The sequence below is a fragment of the Stegodyphus dumicola genome, chromosome 12 (assembly GCF_044657685.1).
Source record: "Stegodyphus dumicola isolate Sdum_Otavi_A_Nest chromosome 12, ASM4465768v1".
Lineage (NCBI taxonomy): Eukaryota > Metazoa > Arthropoda > Arachnida > Araneae > Eresidae > Stegodyphus > Stegodyphus dumicola.
In genome coordinates this window covers 1255202-1280806 of record NC_140779.1, presented here as the reverse complement: position 1 = coordinate 1280806, position 25605 = coordinate 1255202, and the positions used below count along the sequence as shown (strand labels likewise).

Below are 25605 nucleotides of genomic sequence, written 5' to 3'. Positions count from 1 at the left end.
GCTTTTAATGAAATAGAAATAAAAACTACGATACACCTGCTGTTTTTAAGAAAAGGAACTTTGATATATTTCTGGAAATGTAAATGCTTTTAGAGTTTTCTTTCAATAACGTTGATTTTCATTACTTTACTAACTTCAATAATTCTCTTATTAGCTAATATGAATGAAAGAAGATTGTCAAAAATGTGACACAGTATAATTCTTACGAACATATGTACCTTTACCAGCATACAGATATTACCGATTGAAATGAAGAAAGATACAGATATTTTACTCCAATCTACATTAAATTAAAAAAAATATTTAAACTTTCATACATTCCAAAGAATAAACGAAAACTCAATAGATATTGTCATGTTTGTATATATGAGATAAAAGTTTTATGAATGGTATCTAAAGTAATGCTTAGAACTTCATAAAAGCGAACATTCACTATGTTAATACACATATCATCAGTTATTTACATTAATCAATGTAATATTAATCATTACATGTACTATATGCATATATATTTAAAGTTTAATTGTCTTACAATTGAATAATTAACTATTGAGAGAAAGAGGTTCATATCTTACACTATTTAATTCACATGGAACAAATTTTTCCATCAACCACATTGAACCACGTTTATTAAATTCGCCAAAGCTCTTTTATTTCTGCATTTTCACACTCACGACACATTTTAAATGTAACTATTGATTACCATTTCAAACACCGATATCATAACTCAGTGTAAAACTACATCATAACTCATTTTTTCCCTACTAACTACAATTTTATATATTCAAGAAGTACATCTAAGACATGATCATTTTCTATGTTCTAGCAAATCGATTCAATCGCGAACATATTATTAAGACTTGCGATTTTAGAAGACTTGCATGTATTAACGATGTCAACGTTTCTTCGTTTTTGTAAGATTAGTATCAAACCATGTCGCATTCGAATATGGTGTAAGAGATCACTTTTTCTTTTAAACACTTGTAAACAATGGGTGCAATTTATAAGAAGAGAAGTATCATGCTGTTTCAAAACATCGTAATCAGCATATTTCTGTTTCTTTTGACACCAGCAAAATTAAAAAAAAAAAAAAAAAAAAAAGGTTCGTGAGATTTTCTTCAAATACATACAGAAGTGAAGGAAGATCCTTGATAAGCGCTGTAGACTTCACGTTATCATGATAACGTGCAGCACTCATCAAGGGTCTTCCTTCACTTCTGTATGTATTGTCAAATTTGGAATAGCAACAACAACCTTAAGATAATACATTCTTTCGCGTATGATTATCAGAGTTTTAGAAATTTTCCATTACTCTATCATGATAAGTGGATGATGCTTTTAAGATTCTCCTTATGCATATATGTAATATCGAGGTTCAGAATAACAACATTAGGACACTATAACTCTTTCCCACTATCCTATCATGATTATTTTTACACATATGACGCCGGAAAGACTGGCTTCACAAACAAGACATGACAAGAATGTATTACGATAAGTGTTGATGAAATCATTTCGTTAATGTATGTTTTAGATAATTTTTGCTATTTAGATAATTGTAGTTTGAAAAGTCGCGAAGCTTCTCGTCTTAGAATTTTGTAGTGAATAATCACAAGTTCTTTTCATGTAAAAAGGATATGAAAACTTATAAAGTTACTTTTAAGAGTAAATCGTGATAAAAAATATTTAGTGAGCATAAGAATTTAAAACAATATGAATCTTTACATCGTATTGAATTTTTTTCAAGTACATTTTTTTCAAGTAAAACAGAATTTGAAGAAAATCTCACGAACCTTTTTTTTTTTTTTTTTTTTTTTAATTTTGCTGGTGTCAAAAGAAACAGAAATATGCTGATTACGATGTTTTGAAACAGCATGATACTTCTCTTCTTATAAATTGCACCCATTGTTTACAAGTGTTTAAAAGAAAAAGTGATCTCTTACACCATATTCGAATGCGACATGGTTTGATACTAATCTTACAAAAACGAAGAAACGTTGACATCGTTAATACATGCAAGTCTTCTAAAATCGCAAGTCTTAATAATATGTTCGCGATTGAATCGATTTGCTAGAACATAGAAAATGATCATGTCTTAGATGTACTTCTTGAATATATAAAATTGTAGTTAGTAGGGAAAAAATGAGTTATGATGTAGTTTTACACTGAGTTATGATATCGGTGTTTGAAATGGTAATCAATAGTTACATTTAAAATGTGTCGTGAGTGTGAAAATGCAGAAATAAAAGAGCTTTGGCGAATTTAATAAACGTGGTTCAATGTGGTTGATGGAAAAATTTGTTCCATGTGAATTAAATAGTGTAAGATATGAACCTCTTTCTCTCAATAGTTAATTATTCAATTGTAAGACAATTAAACTTTAAATATATATGCATATAGTACATGTAATGATTAATATTACATTGATTAATGTAAATAACTGATGATATGTGTATTAACATAGTGAATGTTCGCTTTTATGAAGTTCTAAGCATTACTTTAGATACCATTCATAAAACTTTTATCTCATATATACAAACATGACAATATCTATTGAGTTTTCGTTTATTCTTTGGAATGTATGAAAGTTTAAATATTTTTTTTAATTTAATGTAGATTGGAGTAAAATATCTGTATCTTTCTTCATTTCAATCGGTAATATCTGTATGCTGGTAAAGGTACATATGTTCGTAAGAATTATACTGTGTCACATTTTTGACAATCTTCTTTCATTCATATTAGCTAATAAGAGAATTATTGAAGTTAGTAAAGTAATGAAAATCAACGTTATTGAAAGAAAACTCTAAAAGCATTTACATTTCCAGAAATATATCAAAGTTCCTTTTCTTAAAAACAGCAGGTGTATCGTAGTTTTTATTTCTATTTCATTAAAAGCTGAACTTGTAAAATAAAAATTTTCTATTAGTGTAAGGTAAACAAAAAGAAAATCAAGAGACAATCCGTATCATGAATGAAATTCAAGTCTTACATCGGATTAAAAAGAAATATTCTGAATCTAAATGTTTATGCCTATTTAGCACAAAATGCGTTTATTTGTGTTATAAATTTAACTAAAACCATTCTTATAACAGTATGTTGCCTTTAAACTGGGTAAAAGTGTTAAGTATATTTTCTGATGGTATTGATATACTTGTCAAAGAAGTTCTAGAAACCTCAAATGTCGAAAGAGCATATGATAAGAATCTCCTTTCCTATCGCTACGTCAGTTACAGGTTAAGGGGTGGCTTGAATGGATAAAGGTAATGTTTGCGCAAAAATATAGTAGTTCTATTTTGAAATGAGAAATAATTCGCTTTTTTGTCAATTAAGGAAACTTGTGGCATTATTAAACAGAATGTCAGTGAAAGACATTGCGTTTGCATAGTGAATTATGAAGGTACTGAAAGGTAGTAAAGAAGGTGAATGAAAGAATTAATTTGAACAAATAAGGTAAGGCTATCATTAAAAGAAAAAACTGTTTAAAAGATGCATGTTAGAATTAAAAGTAAGATGTTAAAATTTAAAAAGATGTAACAGAGTAAAACCAAAGAATACTGGTAATTCCCATCTGGAAAACAGTAATTTGAGTACGATATTGAAAAAGTTGGTTTTAAGAATTTCTTTATGCATGTGATGCAAAACAATTGCTAGTTTAGCATGAGTGCTGACATAGATGCAATTAGTGCAGGAAAAATAGTAAAATTAGTATAGTTAGTGTCTCTAAAACATGAAAAAATAATAGTGTGAGCAGTGTAAATTCATTTGAAGTACTGAAATATGACATAGACTAAATATCAGAAAATGTAAGAAATATTTTGGTATGTGTGGATGAAACACTGAACGTGGTTGTAAAATTAGAAATGAAAATTATCAACACACTTAAAGGTAATCGGGATTTAAAACTAAATATGATGTTAGAAACTTCGAAGACCATAAAACTATATGAGAAAGAAATACATTTAGATATAAATGGTATTAAACTGTAAAGTTGTGAATGGAAATTTCTGAGTAAAACCTGTAGATGATCTATTATGATCGAGGAATAAAACAAGTATTATAAAAATTGTAAGGAAATATTTGAATATGGAGTAAATGAAAACAATCCATATCGTTAAAATGAATAAAAAGGGATAAAATGTTGGAATTACGAGTGATGAGACAGAAATAAAAACATTATAATAAATAAGTTAAGCTAGAATTAAGAAATATAAACACAGAAGGGAAATCATGAACGTAAGAAAAGCAATTAACAGTTATAGACTTAAGTTTTTTAAAAAATATTCGGTAATGTAAGGAAGATATTGTTAAACACGTGAAAGAAATTAGAAATTCTGTAGAAAATTTAGTAAAAGAACTAAGATCACGAAAATTAAACGTTTCTTTTTAAATACAATTTCATACCACTAAGTTAAAGTGTGTATAGAATACTAGAGTGGTTTAAAAAAAGTATATGAAGTTAAAATTCAGAATATATTGAACATTATAACGTTAAAAAAAGTGTTAAATTGCATCTAAAATTAAGTAATGTAACAAATAAACAGCATGTGCGGGAACGTTTGTGAAATATAACATATAAGTTAAAAATCAGGATATGCTGAAATTTATGAAAGGTATGAAAAAAAAAATAGTATGTGGAAATTAAATAAATATTACAAATTAGAAACGTGTTAAGTATTAAAAAAATATGACAGTAAATGAATATGTTATTATGAACAGAAAACCTAAGAAATAAGTTAAAGTTTCATTTAAAACTAGAAAGGATAAAAGTATCAGAATAAAATTGAGTAATAAAAACAAATTATCTTGTAATTTCATTTTCATGACATGATGAACTATCATCAAAGGAAAGTCTTTTTTATATTTGTTTCTTTTACATTGTTTTCAGAGTCGCGCTTTGAATAATTTTAACACCAGACTTAAAAAATATATTTCTAAAACATATAATTCACTTTTTCGTCAAGAGAGGGCAGCATCGCTATATCATCAAAATTAAGATGCAGAAAATATTTCCCGTTGCCAATATAAAAAAACTAACTTTAAATGAAAAGCAGGAGGTCTACAACTCAACCAGCCATCTGAAAACAACTCAACTCCACTCGAAACCACGCCTCCTAGTGTGAAGGCGTTGCCTTTGGCCCCGCCCTCTGTGTGACGTCATTGACGACGCCCCCTGACCCTCTGACCCTCCTGCCGCAGAACTGTCATTTTTGTACTACTACCGTTAAGAAAGCATCAACATGTAATTTATTGAAAAACTCTTCATTTTTATGACATAAAAAACTAAAGGCGACACGAAAAGTATGATGACTATCTAGAACAGTTATTTTTATGTAAGTGCACATTAAAAACAAAAAAAAAAAAAAAAAAAAAAGGACTAAATGAGTCTCCAAGAATTGTGAATCAGATTTTGCCCATAGAAGTGTGCTAGGATGTTTCAAAATGGCCACAGTTTGAATCTTAAACTAAGAAAGTTGATTTCCTTATAGGGCACGCTATTTACTGCATTGTTACGAATTTCATATTTAAAAAGCTAATGTTAGTTCAGTTATAAATTAAATGGTTTTATTTCCCGCGCAGTGCAGCGCGTCACGAATATTAAAAGAAGAAAGCTAAGCCGGAAAATTAAAAATACAAGAGCACGTGCATTTAACATTAAATATATAAATATGTCTTTTTGATTTCGACAAAGTACCAGAAAATTCTCGCACGCGATTTAAAAATCTTATAAAAGGAGGAAAACCTCTGAGTTTGTAGCACAGTATGAGTTCATTCTAAGTTATTTTTTCGTCAAAAATTTTTGTGTCTATAAATAAGTCATTGATTTGCGAAACCGAAAAACAAAAATGTCCTTTTATAGGACAACACTTGATAGTTCTGATGAAGAGCACTACCCAAGCGAGCGTTCGTCCAAAACCAACAAGACCTATCCATTGAAGAAAAAGGATTTCATCCCTTATGGCCAAAGAAAAGAAAAGTAAAGCGAAAAAGGCGAAAACTATGTCAGATACGGAAAGCGAACAACCAAGTAAGAAGAAAGATGTTAAGCATGGTAAGGAAAAATGAGACATTCAAACACCGAATGGAGAAGCTACTGATGAACAGACACCAGAAGATTTATCAATGGGAAATGATGAGGACATCCCAAAATTCAAGTCACTTTCTGAAGAAGAAATCTGGGACCAGATTGCGAAATTTGGATTTGACGTAATTTGCAATTACTTTCATAAAAGAACTAAGGGTGAGATGGATGTAGAGACATTCACGAAAAAATTTTATCCAGGGCAGATAACTGAAAGAGGAACAGACAGCAAGGAACAAGAATGGATTTCTCCTAAGAAAACCGCGAAAATATCAGAAAACGAAGCTCCAATGGAAGTTACGACGGAAAATCGATTTGAGCAGCTAAGCGAAGTAGAAGGTATGGAAGAAGAAGAAGGAGCCGAAAAAGAGGAAACTCCATCCCCAATAGTTTTCCAGCAAAGCGAAGTGGATTGGCCTAAAATTCATGAAATCCTTATCAATACCTGCAGTAAAGAATTCGAAGCCGATATGAAAATGAAACTATTATATGTTAATTTAAAGTCAGTAGACGATTACAGAAAAGCAACTCTGGTTTTGCAGAAAAGAAATATACCATTTCATACTTTCCAGTTACTCAGCGAAAAAGCTATTAAGGTTGTTCTTAAGGGCCTCCCATCGACAATGAAGGAAGAAATAATCCAGGCAGATCTGGAGAGAAGGAAATTCCCGATAAGTAAAGTCAAGCAGTTTTCCAGACGAAGAGGAGACGCTATCGAGAAACTTCCGATTTTCCTGTTGGAGCTGAAGAAAACGAAGGAAGGACGTGCAATTCATGGACTCAACAATATGTTAAGTGTTAATGTCAAGATCGAGAAGTTTGCCCCGAAAAAACGCGTAATTCAATGCTATAGATGTCAAGAATATGGACATTCTCAACATCTTTGCTCAAATCTTGAGCGATGCTGCAAGTGTGGGCAGCATCATAGAAGTAAAGAATGCCCTCTAAAGCCAGAAGAAAAACCTAAGTGCATCTTCTGCTCACTACCGCATGTAAGTTCATACAGGGGTTTCCCCATGTACAAGAAGCGATATGAAGCAAAGAAGCAGCAGGCGAAGCCAGCAGCTAAGATCCCTACGCCGGCAGATTTTCGAAATTCATCGAAACAGAGGAAGACAGCAGTAAAATCCAGATGAAACCTCTCTACAGTGATAGAGTAAAGAAAAAATTGGAAAATCCACCCACAGAGTACAAGGATATCATAAACTGGATCCAAGATCCTAAAATCAAAAAATTTCTGAACAGTATGGTTGAGCACGTTGAGAAGATCCGCGCTGCAAAAACCACGGCTGAGAAGTTTACTGCCGGGCTCAAAGCAGCCATGACACTGATGAGATTTGCTGAAAGTGAAGAGTAATCACCAGCTTAGAAGCATTTGAAGGAATTTCACTATGTTTACGATTTCTTTTCACTTTTTCAAAACACAGGTTCCCCTGTTTACAGCAGCAGAGCTCGGGATCAGTACTTGGGTGGGTGACCACCCACGTGACTGGCCTCGACGTATCATATTTTTTCAACTAGTGAAGATACATCACAGCTTGTACGGCAGACAGATACTTGAACCCTCCTTCTCCAAAGTCTACTTGACCAACTCACGTGCATTAGCACATGTTCCCGCTTCACCTTTGTCGGTGCGGTGTAAATCACCTTAATTCTTCCCAACGCCTTAGGGCATATCTCCAACAGAGACGGTTAAAGTAGCAGAGGCTACTAAATGCCGCCTAACCATTCACTCGATTTCGATTTCAGTTTGTAGCAGTTGCTTAGTTTGTTGTTTTTTAGAAAACTGCTCTTGTTGATTGTAGCGAATTCGAGGATTAGCTTTCGTTAACTGTTTTGAATTACGTTCTGTTGAACATTTGAGTAGTTAAAAGATAACTACTGTGAGATATTGTAATACTGCACGATAATTTGAGAAAATTTAAGCATTTTTTTTGTGATAATAATAAATTTTTGTTCATTTTTCACCGGACTTGTGCATTCATTTTATAACGAACCCGTACGCACGCAACAATACAGTTGTCAAAAAACTGAGGCATACGAATCGATATTAAGGTTGTTGAAGACAGTAGAATAAAGAGAAAGAATTTTTTTAATATTACTTTTTTCATTATTTTCAAAGAAGTATATCTTGGGAATCAAGATACCTTGGGATCTTTCTTCCCAAGGTATACTTGGATCTTGGGATCTATCTTGGGAATTTATCTATCCAATATCTTGAGATCATCTATCTTGGGAATATTCTTTTTTGTTAAATATTCCTCACCGATTATATCAAATTGCTGCTATAGTTATTGCTATCAATTACAAATGTTTATTTGTGTTCTTTATTAGTTCTCATGGTACTTACGTATTAGAGTAACCACACTGACACAATTTAGTGATGATTTTCGACAGGAAAAATAAATAAATAAATAAAATAAAATAATCTGAAAGATTTTAGATTACTTCAAACGGAATTTTTTTCATTTACACACATATAAGGTTCGAGAACATTTGGGCTAAAAATATTTAAAAACAGCATATCTTTAGAATTCCCGACAGACGGTCTCGTGCGAGATGAAGATGTTAGTGTTGCCACTGCTTGCTTTGAGTAACTGAATTTTTTAATCAAAATTTGTTAAAATTTTACAAAATATGAAATAGATAATAAAACAAATTCGGGTTTCTAAGTGCCCATATTCGGTTGAAGGACTGCGTTATTCAAAACTGGAGGCTTCTAGATAGTATTGTTCTTTCACAATGCGAGAAACATGCATACATTCATGAAAATTCTTCATTATTTAATTTAAGTATAACACAGGGCGATAATATTTGGTGCCAATAATCGGAAAAGTGGTTCAACGCGTTGAGTGATTCGAGGGAAAATGTCGTTTCGAGACTAATTACCTTTCTGGGTTAACGTGCCTTTGGGCTAAGAGGATGACTTACAATACAAAAAAAAATTATAACATACATGTTTTACGTTTTCATTAAATCTTTATCCGAAAATTGAATCAATGAACCTATCTATGAACATCTTCTTTCCTTTTTTTACGTTAGAAATTTATAATGATTGTTTGATTTGTATTTTGAAATTAGATTGAAAACAGTTGTTCACTTTAGTGAATTTGCTCCAAAATTCTGCCAAAATTTACTTGGTATTGCCAATCGCAAGCAAATTCTACAAGCACATATAACAAAACTGAGTTTAAAATAAGAATGCCATGCATTGTCTACAAAAATCATAAAATCATGGCAACTAGGAATACGAGGAAAAGGAACACATACAGGTATGTCCATGTTGGTAAAACTGAAATACTCAGAACTGTTATGCGTATAGTTGCCTGAATTTGGGGCATTTTGGAAGCTTGGCACCTTCTGTTTGGTGGTTGCTTTAATGCATAGGTACTGTTGTCATATCAAAATTGCAAAACTACTTCTATAATTCTAAGAAACTATTTTTAGTATGTTGGTGATATTTTGTTTATATTATCGCTCCATTGCATATCAAGGTAAATACAGCATATAAAAATTATTATTGTTTATCCTTTAAAAATGAATTACAATTACATTCAGATATTTTTATATGAATTGCATTCAAATTGAATGTTTTTATTTGAGCATTTAGAATTTTATAAAATTATTTTCGAATTTAGTGCAAATTTTTGCTAAATAATAAAGTTATAAAACAGATACCTTAGGAAAACATCTATGTAATTAACCAGTTAAAAAAAACCCTGAAACTTAATGGGTATCTATCAGAGAAGATTTACTGTTTGATAAATTTAAAATATGTGCATGTTCTCTAAAGGTTACTGATGGTAATGGCTTTAAAATTAGTTTTTAGTTAATGATTATAAATTTAACCCGAAACAATTATAAAATGCTAAATGATGAAATTATGATTATGAATTAAAACTCATATTGAAATACGTGAAATTAAGCATAAGTAAATTTACTGAAAGTTAAACGTAACTGAATATTGAAGAAGTCTCCTTTTACCTCCTTTGCAAAGTCATCAACCAGGTCAAAGTAACTGAAACCGGGTGCATCCTTGAGTTCTCTCTCCCCATCACAGACAAAGGTATTCAGCATGTAACAAGTTCTATTCGCAAAATTGAAAGATCGGCATATCTTGGACTTGCTAGCCGTTTGTCGCTGTAAACACAGACCCAAACACTGCACTCTCGATACATCTGAAAAGAGTGAAGTCAAAATTATTCATCTTTGCCTTTTCGAAATAATACTTTTGCGAATTCAATAAATAAGCTGCAAGTTTAATAGAGATTATCAATTAAAAATGCGTACTTCAGGTATTATTCAGGTACATTGTATTATTAGTCCAAAGGGACTCTGTCCCTGAAGGACTGTTTTTTCCGTTTTGCGATTTTGCGTCGATTCACTACAAACGGCGAATCAATTTTCAAACTGTTGCCACAAAGTATTATCGCTCTGTGTTATATTTAAAGAATTTAAAAAATGAAAAATCTGCATAAATGTAAGTATGTTTCTCGCACTGTGATAAAAAAAATGGTACCTAGAGCCATCGAATTTTGAATGACGTAATATTACTGCGAATATGCGCATCTGAAAGCCCAAATTTGAAATTTGGAATTTGTTTTATTATCGATTTCATATTTTGTAAAACATTTTAACGAATTTCTGATTAACAAACTCAAGGATTTCAAAGCGAGCCATGGCAACGTTGTACAGAAAAAACATTTTTATCTCCAGCGCATCAATCCAAACAATATCACTTTCTTCGCGCTTAAACGATAAAATCCAGTTCAACAGCAATATCGCAAAATAGTTTTAAAATGAGCATATCTTTAGAATTTCCGATACAGAGACTCACGCTCTGGAGATAAAAATGTTTTTTCTGTACAACGTTGTCATTGCTGGCTTTGAAATCCTTCAGTTTGTTAATCACAAATTCATTAAAGTTTTACAAAATAGGAAATCGATAATAAAAGAAATTCCAAATTTCTAATTTGGTCTTCCACATGCCCATATTCGGAGGAGGATTACGTCATTCAAAATTCGATGGCTCTATGTACCGTTGTTTTATTACAATGCGAGAAATAGACATACATCAATGCAGATTTTTCCTTATTTATTTTTTTTTAAATATAATAAAGGGCGATAATACTTTGTGGCAACAGTTTGAGAAGTGATTCGCCGTTTGTAGTGAATCGACGCAAAATCGCAAAACGAAAACAGTAGTCATTCAGGAACAAAGCCCCTTTGGACTAATAAAAAAGGGATCGCGACTGAAAAAAGTTTAAGAAGCTCTACCTTAAAGAATCCAGAAAGTTTTTTTTTTGGTATGGGACATGTTGAGATCCCATGTAACAGATAATACGATGAATGATAAAGATGAAAGACTGTATGTAACACATACATGGCAGTTATTGCAGGCGTATTAACACAATTAGTTCAGCATTTAGATAGCTGCAGAAATCTAATTTGTATACCTTATTTTTAAACAATTTTTATATCCGATGCATAACGCGCACCTGTAAATTTCGATCTTATTTTTTTATATTAAAAAGGGCTTTCTACGGCAGACTACAAAGTGTGACACACACACAAAAAAAGAGACTGGTCCAATAAATCATTGTACTTACAGAAACAATTCTCCGTGACAGCATTCCCACACTTCTGCATTCGGTGCTACCATTGCTGGTAACAGTTCTGGAACGAGGGTTTTGGAAGGCCTTTCAGCAGATTCTCCGTTTTTGCCTGAACTTCTTCAGCTGAAGTAAAATGGGTTCCCTTTAAGTAAGATGTAACTTTTTTTTTCCAATGGCAGATTGTGAACAATTACAACACTGACCTACTGAGCAACTTCCGACCTAAGTTAGCCTAAAGGCAACAAACGGAATATGTTACTCAGAGGTAAAACCATCTACTATCTACGGGCCAAAACAGATCAGTCGGGCACTAAAATGTCAAAGTCAAATTTCAAAGTTTACATTTGTACAATATACAAAGTTATTTGTATATATTGCTTGCGTTGAAGAAATACATCTGAAGTTACTATATTAAGATTTTCTAGAATAGTTAAGACAGGAATTGACAGCCGCCTACAGTAACAAACATGGTAACAATAAATGCAAAACGTTTAAAGTAGAAGATCACAGATAAATGTCAGTCATATGTAATAGAAAAACACAAGTAAATGAACAGTAAGGATCAACACCCCGTTCAGAATCTGCACGCTATTGAAATGAAGTATATAGTCAAGAAAGAATCAAGTATGATCTCTAGAGTCCAAATTTAAGTGTAAATGAACATATTTTATGTTTCATAATCCAGTACTAAATGTTTTGTCCAAAGCAAAGTATTGTGCAGTTCATGCAACATTCAAGTCATATAACTCAGATGCACTGGAATTTGTACTAAATCATAGTAATAAAATCCAAAAGTTCAATCAAGATGTTTGTTGATTCCAGTACAATTAACAGTTGTCATATAATTGTAACAATGAGTTAAAGAAGATCATACCAGATATACACAATATAGAACAAACATTATGTTTCCATACTTGGCCATAAATGTGCCAGGAGAAAAACTATGAGTACAATTATATGTTAATCTACACAAGAACAGATAATGTAACCCAGTCCATTATTCTATACAAGGCCGGATGTGGTGGTCTCTTTATTATGGAGGTACCTAATAGGTGGAGCACCTTCGCCTTTCCTATGAAGGGACGGACAGTTACAACCATGCTTTCTCCGGGATTCAAACCCAGGCCCTTCGGCACCGCAGTCACTATACCGACTGGGTGGCGTAAGACGTAACTTTAGGAAATAAAAAAAAAAAGTCGGAGCCAAATCAGGTGAATAAGGAGGATGCTCATCCCAGTAATGTTTTTACTGGTCAGAAACTGCTTGGCAAATAAAGCCGTGTGAGCGGGTGCATTATTCTGGTGCAAACGCCGTCCGTTGCTCCACTGTGGCCTTGTTTTGCCTAATTTTTCACGAAGTCTTTTTAGTACTTCAATGTAGTGGTATTGATTAACAGTCTGACCCTTGGGAACCCATTCAGGCATGAAGAACGTGCTGGGTGTGCCCTTGGGAACCCAGCATGTTCATCATCTTCCACACTGTCCCTTTCCCCTGAAAACCGCTTATACCATTCAAATACACGTGCATGATTCAAAATTTCATCTCCATATGCCTCGATTAACATTTGAAATGTTTCCTCCGTGGCTGATTTTTTTAAAGTTTTGCAAGAAACTTGATGTTGATTCGCTGCTCGGTTTTTTAAATTAGACATTTTTCCGGCAGAATGCACCTTCACGTGCTCACTCAATGACGCAGTACTCGAAACTAGCCGTATTTATAGAGGAGGTGTGTGGCATGACGTCACAAAACCAGTTGTTGCCAACTCCGCTCTTTTTTCAAACTACTCGTATATACTTAGTCTCTCTTCTTTTGTGTCACACCTCGTATACTGTAAGTGTTTTCGCGGACTGCCAGTTTGAGACCACAGATTCACAATAAACTATATGATTTTCTCTTTTAATAACCATATGTACTCTTGCTATCTCCAACTGCTAATTCTTAAAGGAATTTCGTCAACTTTCAGAAAATTGAGTTAAGTTCGTTAAAGATCAACGATCCTGTTCTTTCACATAATAATCATCAAGAACTTAGCTATGGGAAAAGTGAAGCATTTTTCAGCTGCGTACCGAATTTACTTGAATTTCCTTAATGAAAGTTAGTAAGAAGATTCGAATCCAAGATCTCATTTTCTTTCGGTTTACTTAATTAACTATGGGAATTCGAGTTAAATTGGGATATGTTAATTATGTCTATGGATTTTGAGAAGAAAGAAAATTAATAAATCATTGCAATATTCTGTTTCAGTATAAGTTGTTTAAAATTTTTGTATTTGTTCTGCGACGCTAGCACATCATCTGTGAGAATCGTCTGCGAGACTGCGTGGTTACCAGTTTTTTCTTTACCGTTGTTATTGTTAAAATAAAAATTATTGTTCTGAAAGATTGAAGTTGTATTTAATTGCTTATTCGAACTATATTTTTATATATAAGTAATGTTAAGCAACATTTTTATATATAAGCAATATTTATTATATACAAGCAATATTTTTATATATAAGGATTAGCAAAAAAATAACTGTTTCAAATAATTAAATTATTGAATAATTGTGACAATAGCAATAAGAAAAATGTCTATAGTTTGATAGACCACAATTTAAGAAGGTTTAAAATATCACCCTACGACATTTATAAATAGTGTTAAAAGGAACATTTGATTAATAAGAATAGATTTTGACTTTAAAAAACATTCAAAATCTAGACTTTCTGTTTTTCTGCATCACGTGATATTATTAAGCTACTACGGAATTAATCAAACATGTGGACTGTCAATTTGCTATGCTTATTTGGCAAACAAATTTTGTCTCTCAGATTATGACAGTAACAGAGCAACAAACTGACAGGGTTTTAGAACAATATTTGTATTCTTCAATTGTTGTTTTTATTTTGTTGTAAATAACGTGTCCATTTCATCCTTTCTAACAAACTGGATTTTAATTACCCGGATTCTGATTTCGCCGGGCTCAAGTTATATTTGAAATTTTTTGAACAATTACAGTAAGTTACCATGCTATTTATCATCCACGCGACCTGACACGCGTCCTGGGAAACATAATCTCTCTATATATGTAAAAAGAAGAAAGTATGTTTTTTGTCCTATAATAACTCAGTTACTACTACAGCTATCATCACCAAACTTTCTACGATTCTTTAAAAAGTCGGAAAAACGATAATTTTCACCCTCATTTTTCCGAGTGGCAACAGTCTCGAAAGCTGGAGATGAAAATCTGCTTTATTTCGAAAGTTGTTGCCACTGCTCGCTTTCTAATCGTTTTATTAATAAAAAATTCTAATTTATTAATTTCTAGTTTATTAATAAAAAATCTCTAAGTTTTACGATGAAATTAAAATAGTATTGACAAACATTAAACACATTATTCCTGATTCCAAAAATTCGTGGGAAGCCATTTCGACTGCCTACGACTTTAATTAGCCGAGATATTAATTTAAAACTCCGAAAATTTAATTGATTTTCGCACTCATTTTTCCGAGTTGCAACAGACTCGCGCGTTGGAGATCAAAATACTTTATTTCGAAACGTGTTGCTACTGCTCGTTTTCAAATCTTAGAGTTTTTTAATCAAAAATTTGTAAGTTTTACAATATATATACGTATATATATATATATATATATATATATATATATATGTATGTATACATATATATCGAATTAAAACTATATGCACAGATACAATAGATTTACAACGCGAAATTTTGATCCTTATCAAAATTCTCAAAAATAATCTAATTCCCTTTCAATTTATCAACCATTGCCTTAAAAGAGCAGGCGTTAAATACTCACTCTAAATCATTTAACTGATAGGGATATGATAATTTATTCCTAAACCTGAGAAGGCGGTATAAGTTGGATGACTGTCAGTTGAAAGATTTGTACATAGTGTATTACTCAATTGTATATATTGTAAAAAGCTAATTGTCTTCAGACATATACTGTTACTATACTGTTATAAAAAAATGGGCCTATTTCCTGCCTTTAGACTGTCTACTAGCTCTTGGACAGCGAAAATGCCTTTTTCCTTTCTTAAATTCTTAATCATTGCGACACGACAATTAGCCAGAAATTAATTAATTTCCATTCACTAGTATTTTCGAAAAAATCTTAACAGACGGTCTCTCTCAGATAAGAACTCCACAAAATACATCCCTCAAGAATTCCAAGTCCCACCCACTACCATAAATTACTTCACCCAAGTCTTACCGACTGATATTATTCAAAGCCCCTACTGCCGCTAAGAATTTTCGGACACCCTACACTTCTGAGTCAGACACGAAGAGAACACATTGCCAACTCCCCCACTAGAAAGAATGTAAGTTACTTAATACCTTTCTGGCCTTTATATCTTCATGTACATTCACTGATCTTATTTATATTATTTTCTATATTATTTTTATATTATTTTTATGTTTTCTTTGATTTGTTTTTACAAAGTTTGCATTATTTATCTTTTTTATAATCTTCTATGTTTATTTCAACTTTACTTTTATTTCGATTTCATAATGACAATTTCCAATGTTTAATTTCTACAAATAATATAGTACTCAAATACATAAAGATGATAGTGTCGGGGACGGTTACTCGAGTTTTACAGGATTTCTCTACAGTAATTGATTTTTACTCCAAATTGAATTGACTAAAATGCTTCATGAGAATAAGTTCTTTGAGTAGCAACTATTCGCGGAAATATTTGGCCTGACTAGAATTGCCGGTTTGGCTTTAACTTATAACTCGAGTAAAGACGAAACACTTTCATATTTACGTATTTTTATCAATTATTGTTCATTGAACGGGAGTTGGTTTGTTCCCCTTGAAAAGTCAACTAATTTCCGATCAATGACAATAATTACATGTTTTAATTTTTCCTTTTACAATTGTAATATTATTCTTCTTGATGATTTAACTCCAGTCCCCGTTAAAACATTATTAACATTTTGCTTTCAAATTACTTCAAAACATCTTTCAAAATATAACTTACCAGTATGGATGCACACTTTTAAAATAATTCTATTTTAATTAAACTTAGGAGATAATATAATCAATTAATCAATACTGTTTAGGAAATAAATTATATATATATATATGTATACATATATATATATATATATATATATATATATATATATATATATATATATATATATATATATATATATATATATATATATATATAAGGGAGACTATCTGTTTGTGTGTTTGTTTATTTGTTCGCGTTATTGCTTTCTGATGAATTATGATAAACTTTTTGCCACATTTAATCCACTAAAATTGAATATAGGTGAAATATTGGATGGAACTTGAGTTTTTACGACCTTTGATTAGAAAGACGAAAACCATTAAAAACTTCATGCCATTGTTGCTGATATAATGAGAAAGAATTAGTTTATTTTTATATCGAAATATTTTATGTGGGTTTCACATCGCGACAGACTGAAAAATTTGACTAATGAATCGTATTTTTTGCATCGTTATTGCAGAAGGATTGCAGCGTTATTGTTCTCTGTTGTTAGATACATTACTCTCAATCTAACGTATTTGGCATGGGGTACTTCCGCTAGTTTTTAGTAAAATAATAATAATAACATAAATTTTCTCAAATGGATTTCAGCAGGTACTCCATTGCCAACAAAACTAAACAAACCATTTATCAGGGCATTTCGAATGTCCAGATCGTTATAATTGCTCTTAATTTCGATTATGAAGTCTACTGTAGATCTAATTGATAATTTTTATAAGCCTCTTCCTTAGCTTTATTTAAAAAGTTAGATGTTTCTGCTACCAGATTATTTCCTCACAGCACATAAGGGAATATTCACATTCCTTTCGTTTAAACAACATGAAAACTTATTCTTTTGAATTTAGCTTTAAAAAATAATGTAAGATTTTTGACTGAAATTAAATATAATTTACGCACAAATAAATTTAAATAGATATTATAAAAAGCATTTTTTCCGCCTTGTTAGTAAGTGTCATTATGTTTATGTCTAGAAAATATTAATGATAGTAAATCTAACACTTTAGGTAAATTTCGAAAGCTAGAAATTTAGATGATTAGCTTGGCGCATCTAATAGAATGTTCAAGCTTGTTGGTGCGAACAGTTTATTAAATTATATTTGCTAATCAAGGATGTGCACCAATTAAAAAAAACGAATTCGGAGCCATTAGCAGTTTCGCATTCCACATATTTACGATATTGGGGCACAATGTTCTAATCATTGAATCGCACTTAATTTTCTAATATGAACGCATTGTAGATAAAATAATTGCAGAAAAACTTACATGATTCAGTTTCATGGAAGTTCTTCTTCTAATAAAATAATTTAGAGAATATAGCAGAATTTTTTAATTGTTTACGTTATTAATTAAAATAATTTAATTAACAAAAAAATGCTGAAAAATTTTCAAAATAATTTAATTAACAAAAAATGCTGAAAATTTTTCAAAGAGGAAAGAATTCACGGGGAAAAAAGTAAAAATTATTATATGATTTTTAAGTTTTGTGAAACAACTGAGAAGACATAGGACAGATTTTGCATAAAATTATCAAAGAACTGTAAAAAAAATCAGATTATATACTTTTAATATAATATTTAATCAATATACTTTTAACGTAACGATAATTTAATTAATATAGTTTTAAATAAAAATTAACTATATAATATTATAGTATGAAAAAACAAGAACAAACTTAAACCACGCTACAAAATATAAATTAAGAATTTTTTTAGTGTCTATTCCCCGTGTATACAAAAGTTAATGAGCATGTTATAATTTTGAATTGAATGTAAAACTGCTAAAAAATTATTATTTTTTTATTGAAATTAGCATGCGCTTTAATTGATATGTATTTCATTACAATTTTACTCAGTTTACTGTTTCTTAAACTGTGGATCGCGGGAAAAAAAAAAAAAAAAAAAAAAAAAAAGAAAACGTTTTGATGCATTTTTTTTTTTTTAATAATATAAACGCTCATTCTCCTTGCTTTGCACATGACGCTGTCATTTCGTCTGTTACTTATTTTAAATTTCCCCATTTTCCATGCACTGGTAGTTCGGTCCGAGGTTCGAATCCCGCGAACGGGCTGGCTGCATGGGCGTTTTCGTGGTTTTCCCCATGTGTAACGTGTATACGAGCCAGTTTCCCTTAGAAAGTCCTCCACGAAAGGCATCCCTCCCCTTAGGCAGATAGCCCTAGTGTGCTTTGCCATAATTTAATACACCACACCATACACCACCATTTTCCATGACTTAAAATTAGAAATTAAAGTTAATGACCTAAAACTGCAATAGTATATTACAGTACAAGTGAAAACATTGACAGTTTCACTCACGCGTATGTCGGATTTGCGCAGTACTTACGGGGTCCCACAAATTTTTTTGAAATATTATGGGGTCCTGGGGGTCGCGAAAAAATCTCAGTGATAAAAAGGGGTCGCGACTGAAAATGTTTAAGAAACCCTACTTTAACTGGTGAAAGAAAATTAAATCCTTTTAAAATTCGAAACTTACAGGAAACGAATTACATAAATAATTATACGTTCTGTTTTCGAAATGAAATGGTAATAAATACCAATAATAATAACAACGTTTTGGAATAGGAGGTAGAAAACATAATTTCGGCCTAGTTGCGACTCTGAAATCCAGGAAACTACGTCTTTTTTTTTTTTATAAATTATGTTCTCATGTCGATTCGCAGTAAGCATATCTCGAATTTTAACGTCACGATAATTTATGTTTAAAAGCTCCATCTCTTGGCTGATGTGTGCATGGTTGAAAGCGGTTGCCAAATTTTACTCATGATTAATAATCTAAATACAAAATTTTCGTTTCAAAAGCACAAGTTAAATAGCTACATAATAGAATTAGAATACAGAGAAGTAAAATTTTAACTTCTTTTAAAGTTTACCTTGAATTACAGCTAAAGGCTTTACATCCAGTTTCTTATCTTGTCGATGTTGTGAAGCTCCGTATTTCACGAATAAGGAATTCAAGGGAGGAGGCGTTGTTGGTGGAAGCGTTGTCATGGGCGTCGTCGCTTTCAAAAAGCGAACGATTAATATGTAATACACAAACAAGACAGGAAACATTTTGGGAAGTAGAAACGAATCGAATTCTAAAAAATTAAATATAAATTCATAATTTCTATTTTTTACGGAGAATGCGTTGTTTATGGAGAATATTACCTTTTCTAGAATTTTGTCGTCTCTGAGTAGATAATAATTAAGATTTATATTTTGATATTATAGTTTGTATTGCAATATTTACATTATCGTAATTCAAAAAAAATCTATGCGCACTTATGAAGAATAGTAATGTTATCATAAAACGAAACTGCCAAGCGCACGGAGTGTACTTTTCGCGAATTGCCTTCCAAGCTTCTGAAATCTCGAGAGTTTTCAGAAGTCCCTCTTTTTAAAGAGCTATTAAATTCGTTCTGCATTCGTAACACGAAACTGGAAGCACTTAGTCTCGGCTTAACGATTTGCAAATGGCGTTTTGTTGCTATTTCACTAATTTCCAAAAATTATGCCTGTAGAAGGCGGATACCATGATTTCTAGACCATTTGACTCTCAGCTTTGATTTAATGGAATGCTCCGTACTCACGTCTGACGCAATTTTCCGCTCCATAGTCTAGAATTAAGTCATCAAATATACATATGCGTAATTATGTACCACTTTGCGTTGAGCAGAACTTATCCATGCGTCAAACACCGTAACAGAAATTTCGAAAGATGATATTAATTTATTATTAAATGCATAATATTAAATAAGAGGTTTCTCCGGCTTATTTTTATATCTCTAACACATCGATTAACGACTGCTAGTACTTGATAAATAACGGCTGTAGTTCTTACATTTCACATAAATATGAAACCAGTTGAATTGTAAAATATACAAAAGGAGTTATTTCAATTAGATTACGACAAAGCATGAGACTAAATTCTTTCTTTAGGCTATCTGCCTAAAAGGGTACAATATTTCAAGAAAAAGCATGTTACATAAATGCGTAAAACTTAATAAAACAAAAATCGGATGCAGCCAGCCTGTTCAATGTCGAATTTCCTGTGCCCAGCGGTGTAACCGCTTGGCCACTAGAATACTTGAATCTACTTGATTTGCATGCCAGTAAAACGCAAAATACATAATTAAACTCATTTTGGAACTGTTACGGTGAAACACCGAAATCTGGAGAATGTAGACATTCACCTAGTCGCTTGGTATATGTCCGAAATATTTTCCAAATACTCTTTTTTCTGACTTACACCGGTCATTGTCGACATTCACCATGTATTAATGGTGAATGTTGAACATATAAGAATATTATATTTTCGTCTCCGTAATTCAGTCGCGAGAAAACGCACTTCAGACTTAAAATAAGAACATAGGAACTTAAAAGACACAGTACATTCAAAATGAAAGGGATATAATAAAAGTTAAAAACTTACTTAATTATACAGTACGTTCTAAATGAGAAAATAAAATAATAGTATTAAAAAAGTCACTGATTCAAATCTTATTTATTGCAACAACTTAAACTATTATGACACTTTGAATCGTCGATTCCTCTCTTTTCGACCTACACCAGAGCATAACTGTGATTGTCGACATACACCGGTGAGAGTCCGAATGTACAAGAATGTAATGCAATATTCGATCTTTCACCGACGTACTTGGTGAATGTTGACATTCTCCGCTGAAAGTCGACATTCTCCAATTTCGATCTTTCACGGTAAGAGAACTATTTTACCTAACAAATACCTGAATTTATTTAAATATCTCCTTATTAACACATATATATATTTCAAACAAGTTTTTTGAGGGCCTGCCAAACATATTTTGCTCAACATTTTTTTTTTTTTTTTTTTAAACAAATGGCCTATAACCTATAACGGCATTAGCCACTACTAAGGCCAGAAGTGGTGACCGTTTTATTCTGGAGGCACCTAATAGGCGGCCACCGTTACCTCCCATGAAGGGACGGACAATTTTACATCCATGCCTTCTTCGGCCGAACCCGGGCCCTTCGGTATTGCAGTCAGGCTCCCCTAACCACTTAAGTGTGTTCAATATGAGTGAGAGTATGTATACTTTTATTTGTTTCGGAATATCTATGTACGTAAGTGTGTACTATATATCCGTATATGAGTTTGTATTTATATGTATATACATATATTTTGATTGTACTCTTCTTCAAGTGCCTTGTATGCACATGTATATATTTCTTTGTACATTGTTGTACTCATCTTCAAGTGCCTTGTATGCACATGTATATCTTTCTTTGTACATTGTTGTACTCTTCTTCAAGTGCCTTGTATGCACATGTATATCTTTCTTTGTACATTGTTGTACTCTTCTTCAAGTGCCTTGTATGCACATGTATATATTTCTTTGTACATTGTCGTACTCTTCTTCAAGTGCCTTGTATGCATATGTATCTCTTTTTTGCCTTTTATAAATGTCGTCTGCTCAGCCGGGCCTGCCCAGGGCTGCGGCCTGGTAGCTAGTGGTTGAGTCCTGCCGAGTTGGTAACCAATTCTGCATGGATATATCTATACCTGGGTCGGAAGCCAACTCAGCGGTTTACCTCCCCTAACCACTTAAGTGTGTATATATCTGTATCTGAGTTGGTATCTATATGTGTATACATATATTTTCATTGTACTCTTCTTCAAGTGCCTTGTATGCACATGTATATTTCTTTGTACATTGTTGTATTCTTCTTCAAGTGCCTTGTATGCACATGTATATTTCTTTGTACATTGCTGTATTCTTCTTCTAATTCCTTGTATGCGCATGCATATTTCTTTTTTGTATTTTATAAATGTCGTCTGCCGTGGATGCCCAGGGCTGCTGCCTGGCTACTAGTAGTTGACTCCCGCCGAGTTGGTAACCAATTCTGCATGGATATATCTATACCTGGGTCGGAAGCCAACTCAGCGGTTTACTTCCCTAACCACTATACCGTCTGGGTGGCTCATTAAAATTTTATGTGTATTATGTTTTTATAAGCTTATGGTGTGTTTTCTGCATTTATGTTTATTTTAGATAACTTTTTTTAATACCTCAACTAGTGGAAGTACCCTATGTTGCCCAGGCTTTGAAGAAGCTTTGTTTACTGGGATGGGGATAGTTTTTTCAAATCTGAGATACGCAGTGACTTTTCTTTCTGTTTTGCTTAAAAATTTTATTAACTGAAGAGTTTATTTTCATAAAAAAGAAACATCTTAAACATTTATTTATTATCTTAAACTTTTATTCCTAAAGCTTGAGGACTCACACTGTTTTTCGTTTGTCCGTCCGGAGCGTAAACAAACTATTCGGTGTGCTGACTCTTGATCGAGCTACGTATGTTAAGAGCAAACCATGTGAAAAATAGTGTGTTTCCAAGTTACATACGATTCCAAATTAATACCTGCTATACGACAGTATTCCTGCTATGCCCTGTTGACAAACATAGCATCATAGGGTATGCCGCCATATGCGGCATACCTCATGATGATGTCGGCGTCTATTACATTCGCCGATAGATTAGGTCGGTAAGCCTTGCACAGTTTTGACGGGTCGATGGGACGTAATTATATGATATGGCACCATTTACTTAAAGTGAACTTGAACGTTGGTATTCCTAGGGGGCGAAAGAGCATTGAAAAATCCTGCCGAGCAGGGCGTAGCTTGCTCTGCATTCATTTCTGAATCAGTGGATGGAAAGCATTTCATTGATAAGCTTGTTATGTAATTATGAATTGGTATAAATCCGTAGATCGATTTCTTGTAGAATTAAGCATCCACGCTGGCCAGTTTCTTTATGGTTTTCGAATGGCACAGTGGCGGCCGGCACTTCTGTATGCTGAAGTGCGTCGCCAATTTTTTTTAATTATTAATTATACTCTGAGAAAAAGAAATAAAATCCAGAACCGAATCATTCGGTCGTTTTATAAGGTATTTCTCCCACCTTCTTAGCGTGCCTTCGTGGTACAGTGGTTCTGCACGCTGGACCGGTATTCCAGAGTCCATGGTTCGATTCCCGGCGAAGGCATTTGCTCATTTTTCATCTCTCCGCCTTCCAAAAATATACCTAATGTCTCTACAGTTTTATAGAAATAAACTAAAGGTATTCAAAATATTACATATATAACTCAAAGAACTAATTAGGTAATTTTGCATTTAAAAAACCTAATACTTGCGCTAAAGCTGCTAAGCAATAAAATAAGAATTTATTTACAAGAACCGTTTTTGGATTATTTCCTAAGAAAATTAATAAAGTGAGTTTTAATGCTAGTGCAGTAAAAATTCATTAGTAGTAAAAAATATTTCTAAAAACATATTTCTACATTTGAGACCGTTAGCCAGATATAAATTAATTTCTTTTGTTTGGAAACGTTTTAAAGCCAATTTTAACTAAAGCAGAAAAAGTCTCTTGCCAAATTTAAGAGAGCCCGGATGCAAACTAATTTTCTCGCCTTCCTAAAATAGCAACCAGCATGTCACCTTCTCCTTCTCTCCTTCTAACTACTACAACCCTTTTCGAATTCCTATACAGCGGACTTCGAACAGTGCATCCATTTTGTTTCCAATTCAAACTTAATAAACATGTAAGTTAACTTTAACTCATTCCTGGATCTTTAAATCCAATTATGATCTTTACAAAACTCTTCTACTTTTTTACTATTTTACTCGAAAAATAATACATTAATTTTTTAGTCTAATAAGAATGTATTAAATTTTATACTGTTTAAGTTTCTTTTATGTTTATATTATTTTATTTTTGTTTTGGTTTACTATGATCAGCCGCGAATGTGTCGGAGAATAAATTTCTATCAAAAAATCTAAATCTTTATTTGAATATTTAGTTTAGTTTAGTTCTTGACTTGTACTTGGAATCAATTTGGCAAACTTCTAAATAGTTACTTATTTTTCATATTAAGATTGATACGAAACAATTTTGGATCAATAGCTTCCTGGCTTGAAATTTTACAATTGTTTATTGCATATTAAGACGACGAAACACATTTACTTCTATTAATTATAGTTAATTGATCGCAAATTGTTTATTTCCTCTTGAAAGGTCAGTTAATTTCTGTTTAATAACAAACATTGTTTCATGTTTTCTTAACATTCGTTTTCTATTTTTTCACAAATTTACTTTTAATTAAACAATTTTTCATTTCCTAAGGACAATACTTGAATTTTTTACTACTGATAAATTTGTACTATACTAGCATTAAATTCTGTAGAGAGATTAGGCTATTTCGAAGCAGAAAAGCTGAAAAAAGAGGAATGCCCTCGCCGGGACTCGAATCACGGACCTCTCGAATACGCGTCGAATGTGCTGACCACTACACCACGAAGGCAATGCTAAGAAGTCGGAAGAAATACATTATATACTCCCCTCTTTTAAAGGGCGACTAGGGATCAGGGTACCCAATCGCCAAATCCTGGTGGTGGAGAATCATCATCCATCACCTTTTTTAGTTCGGGCGCCACTGTACAGACATTAGGTTATTTAGAGCAAGAAAGATGAAAAAAGAGCAATGCTCTCGTCGGGACTCGAACCACCGACCTCTCGAATACGAGTCGAGCGCGCTGACCACTACACCCCGAAGGCATGCTAAGAAGGGGGAGAATTACCTTATAAGTTCACTTTGTTAATTTTACTAATTTTATTTTCCTAAGAGATAATCTAATAAACTACTTATAAATAAAAGTAAAAAATATTCTTCTTATAAATAAATTTTTATGTGCAGTGTGAATGTACGAAGATGCTTTGATACGCGTGGAAATAAAGACTGAAAATTCTACTAGTTCATGTTTTGGTATCTTTATCTGTAAGCCTTCATCATAAACCACAACGACTGCAAGCTGATTCCTCTTCTGTGCTTCAAAAATATTACCTATATA

General features: G+C 32.4%; 1 protein-coding gene across 1 annotated transcript in view; it reads right to left on the bottom strand.

Annotated features, from left to right (window-relative positions):
- Positions 1 to 20085, bottom strand: part of LOC118183869 (C-type isolectin Sp-CL4-like) — a 32086-nt gene extending 12001 nt beyond the window's left edge. The window contains exons 1-2 of the mRNA XM_085827443.1: positions 19612 to 20085; positions 10064 to 10257 (exon numbers count right to left, since the gene is read on the bottom strand). Coding sequence (XP_085683569.1) covers positions 10064 to 10257; positions 19612 to 19792 — 375 coding nt within the window. The 5' untranslated portion in view covers positions 19793 to 20085. The remainder of the gene's footprint in view (positions 1 to 10063; positions 10258 to 19611) is intronic.
- Between the last annotated feature and the right edge of the window lie 5520 nt (positions 20086 to 25605).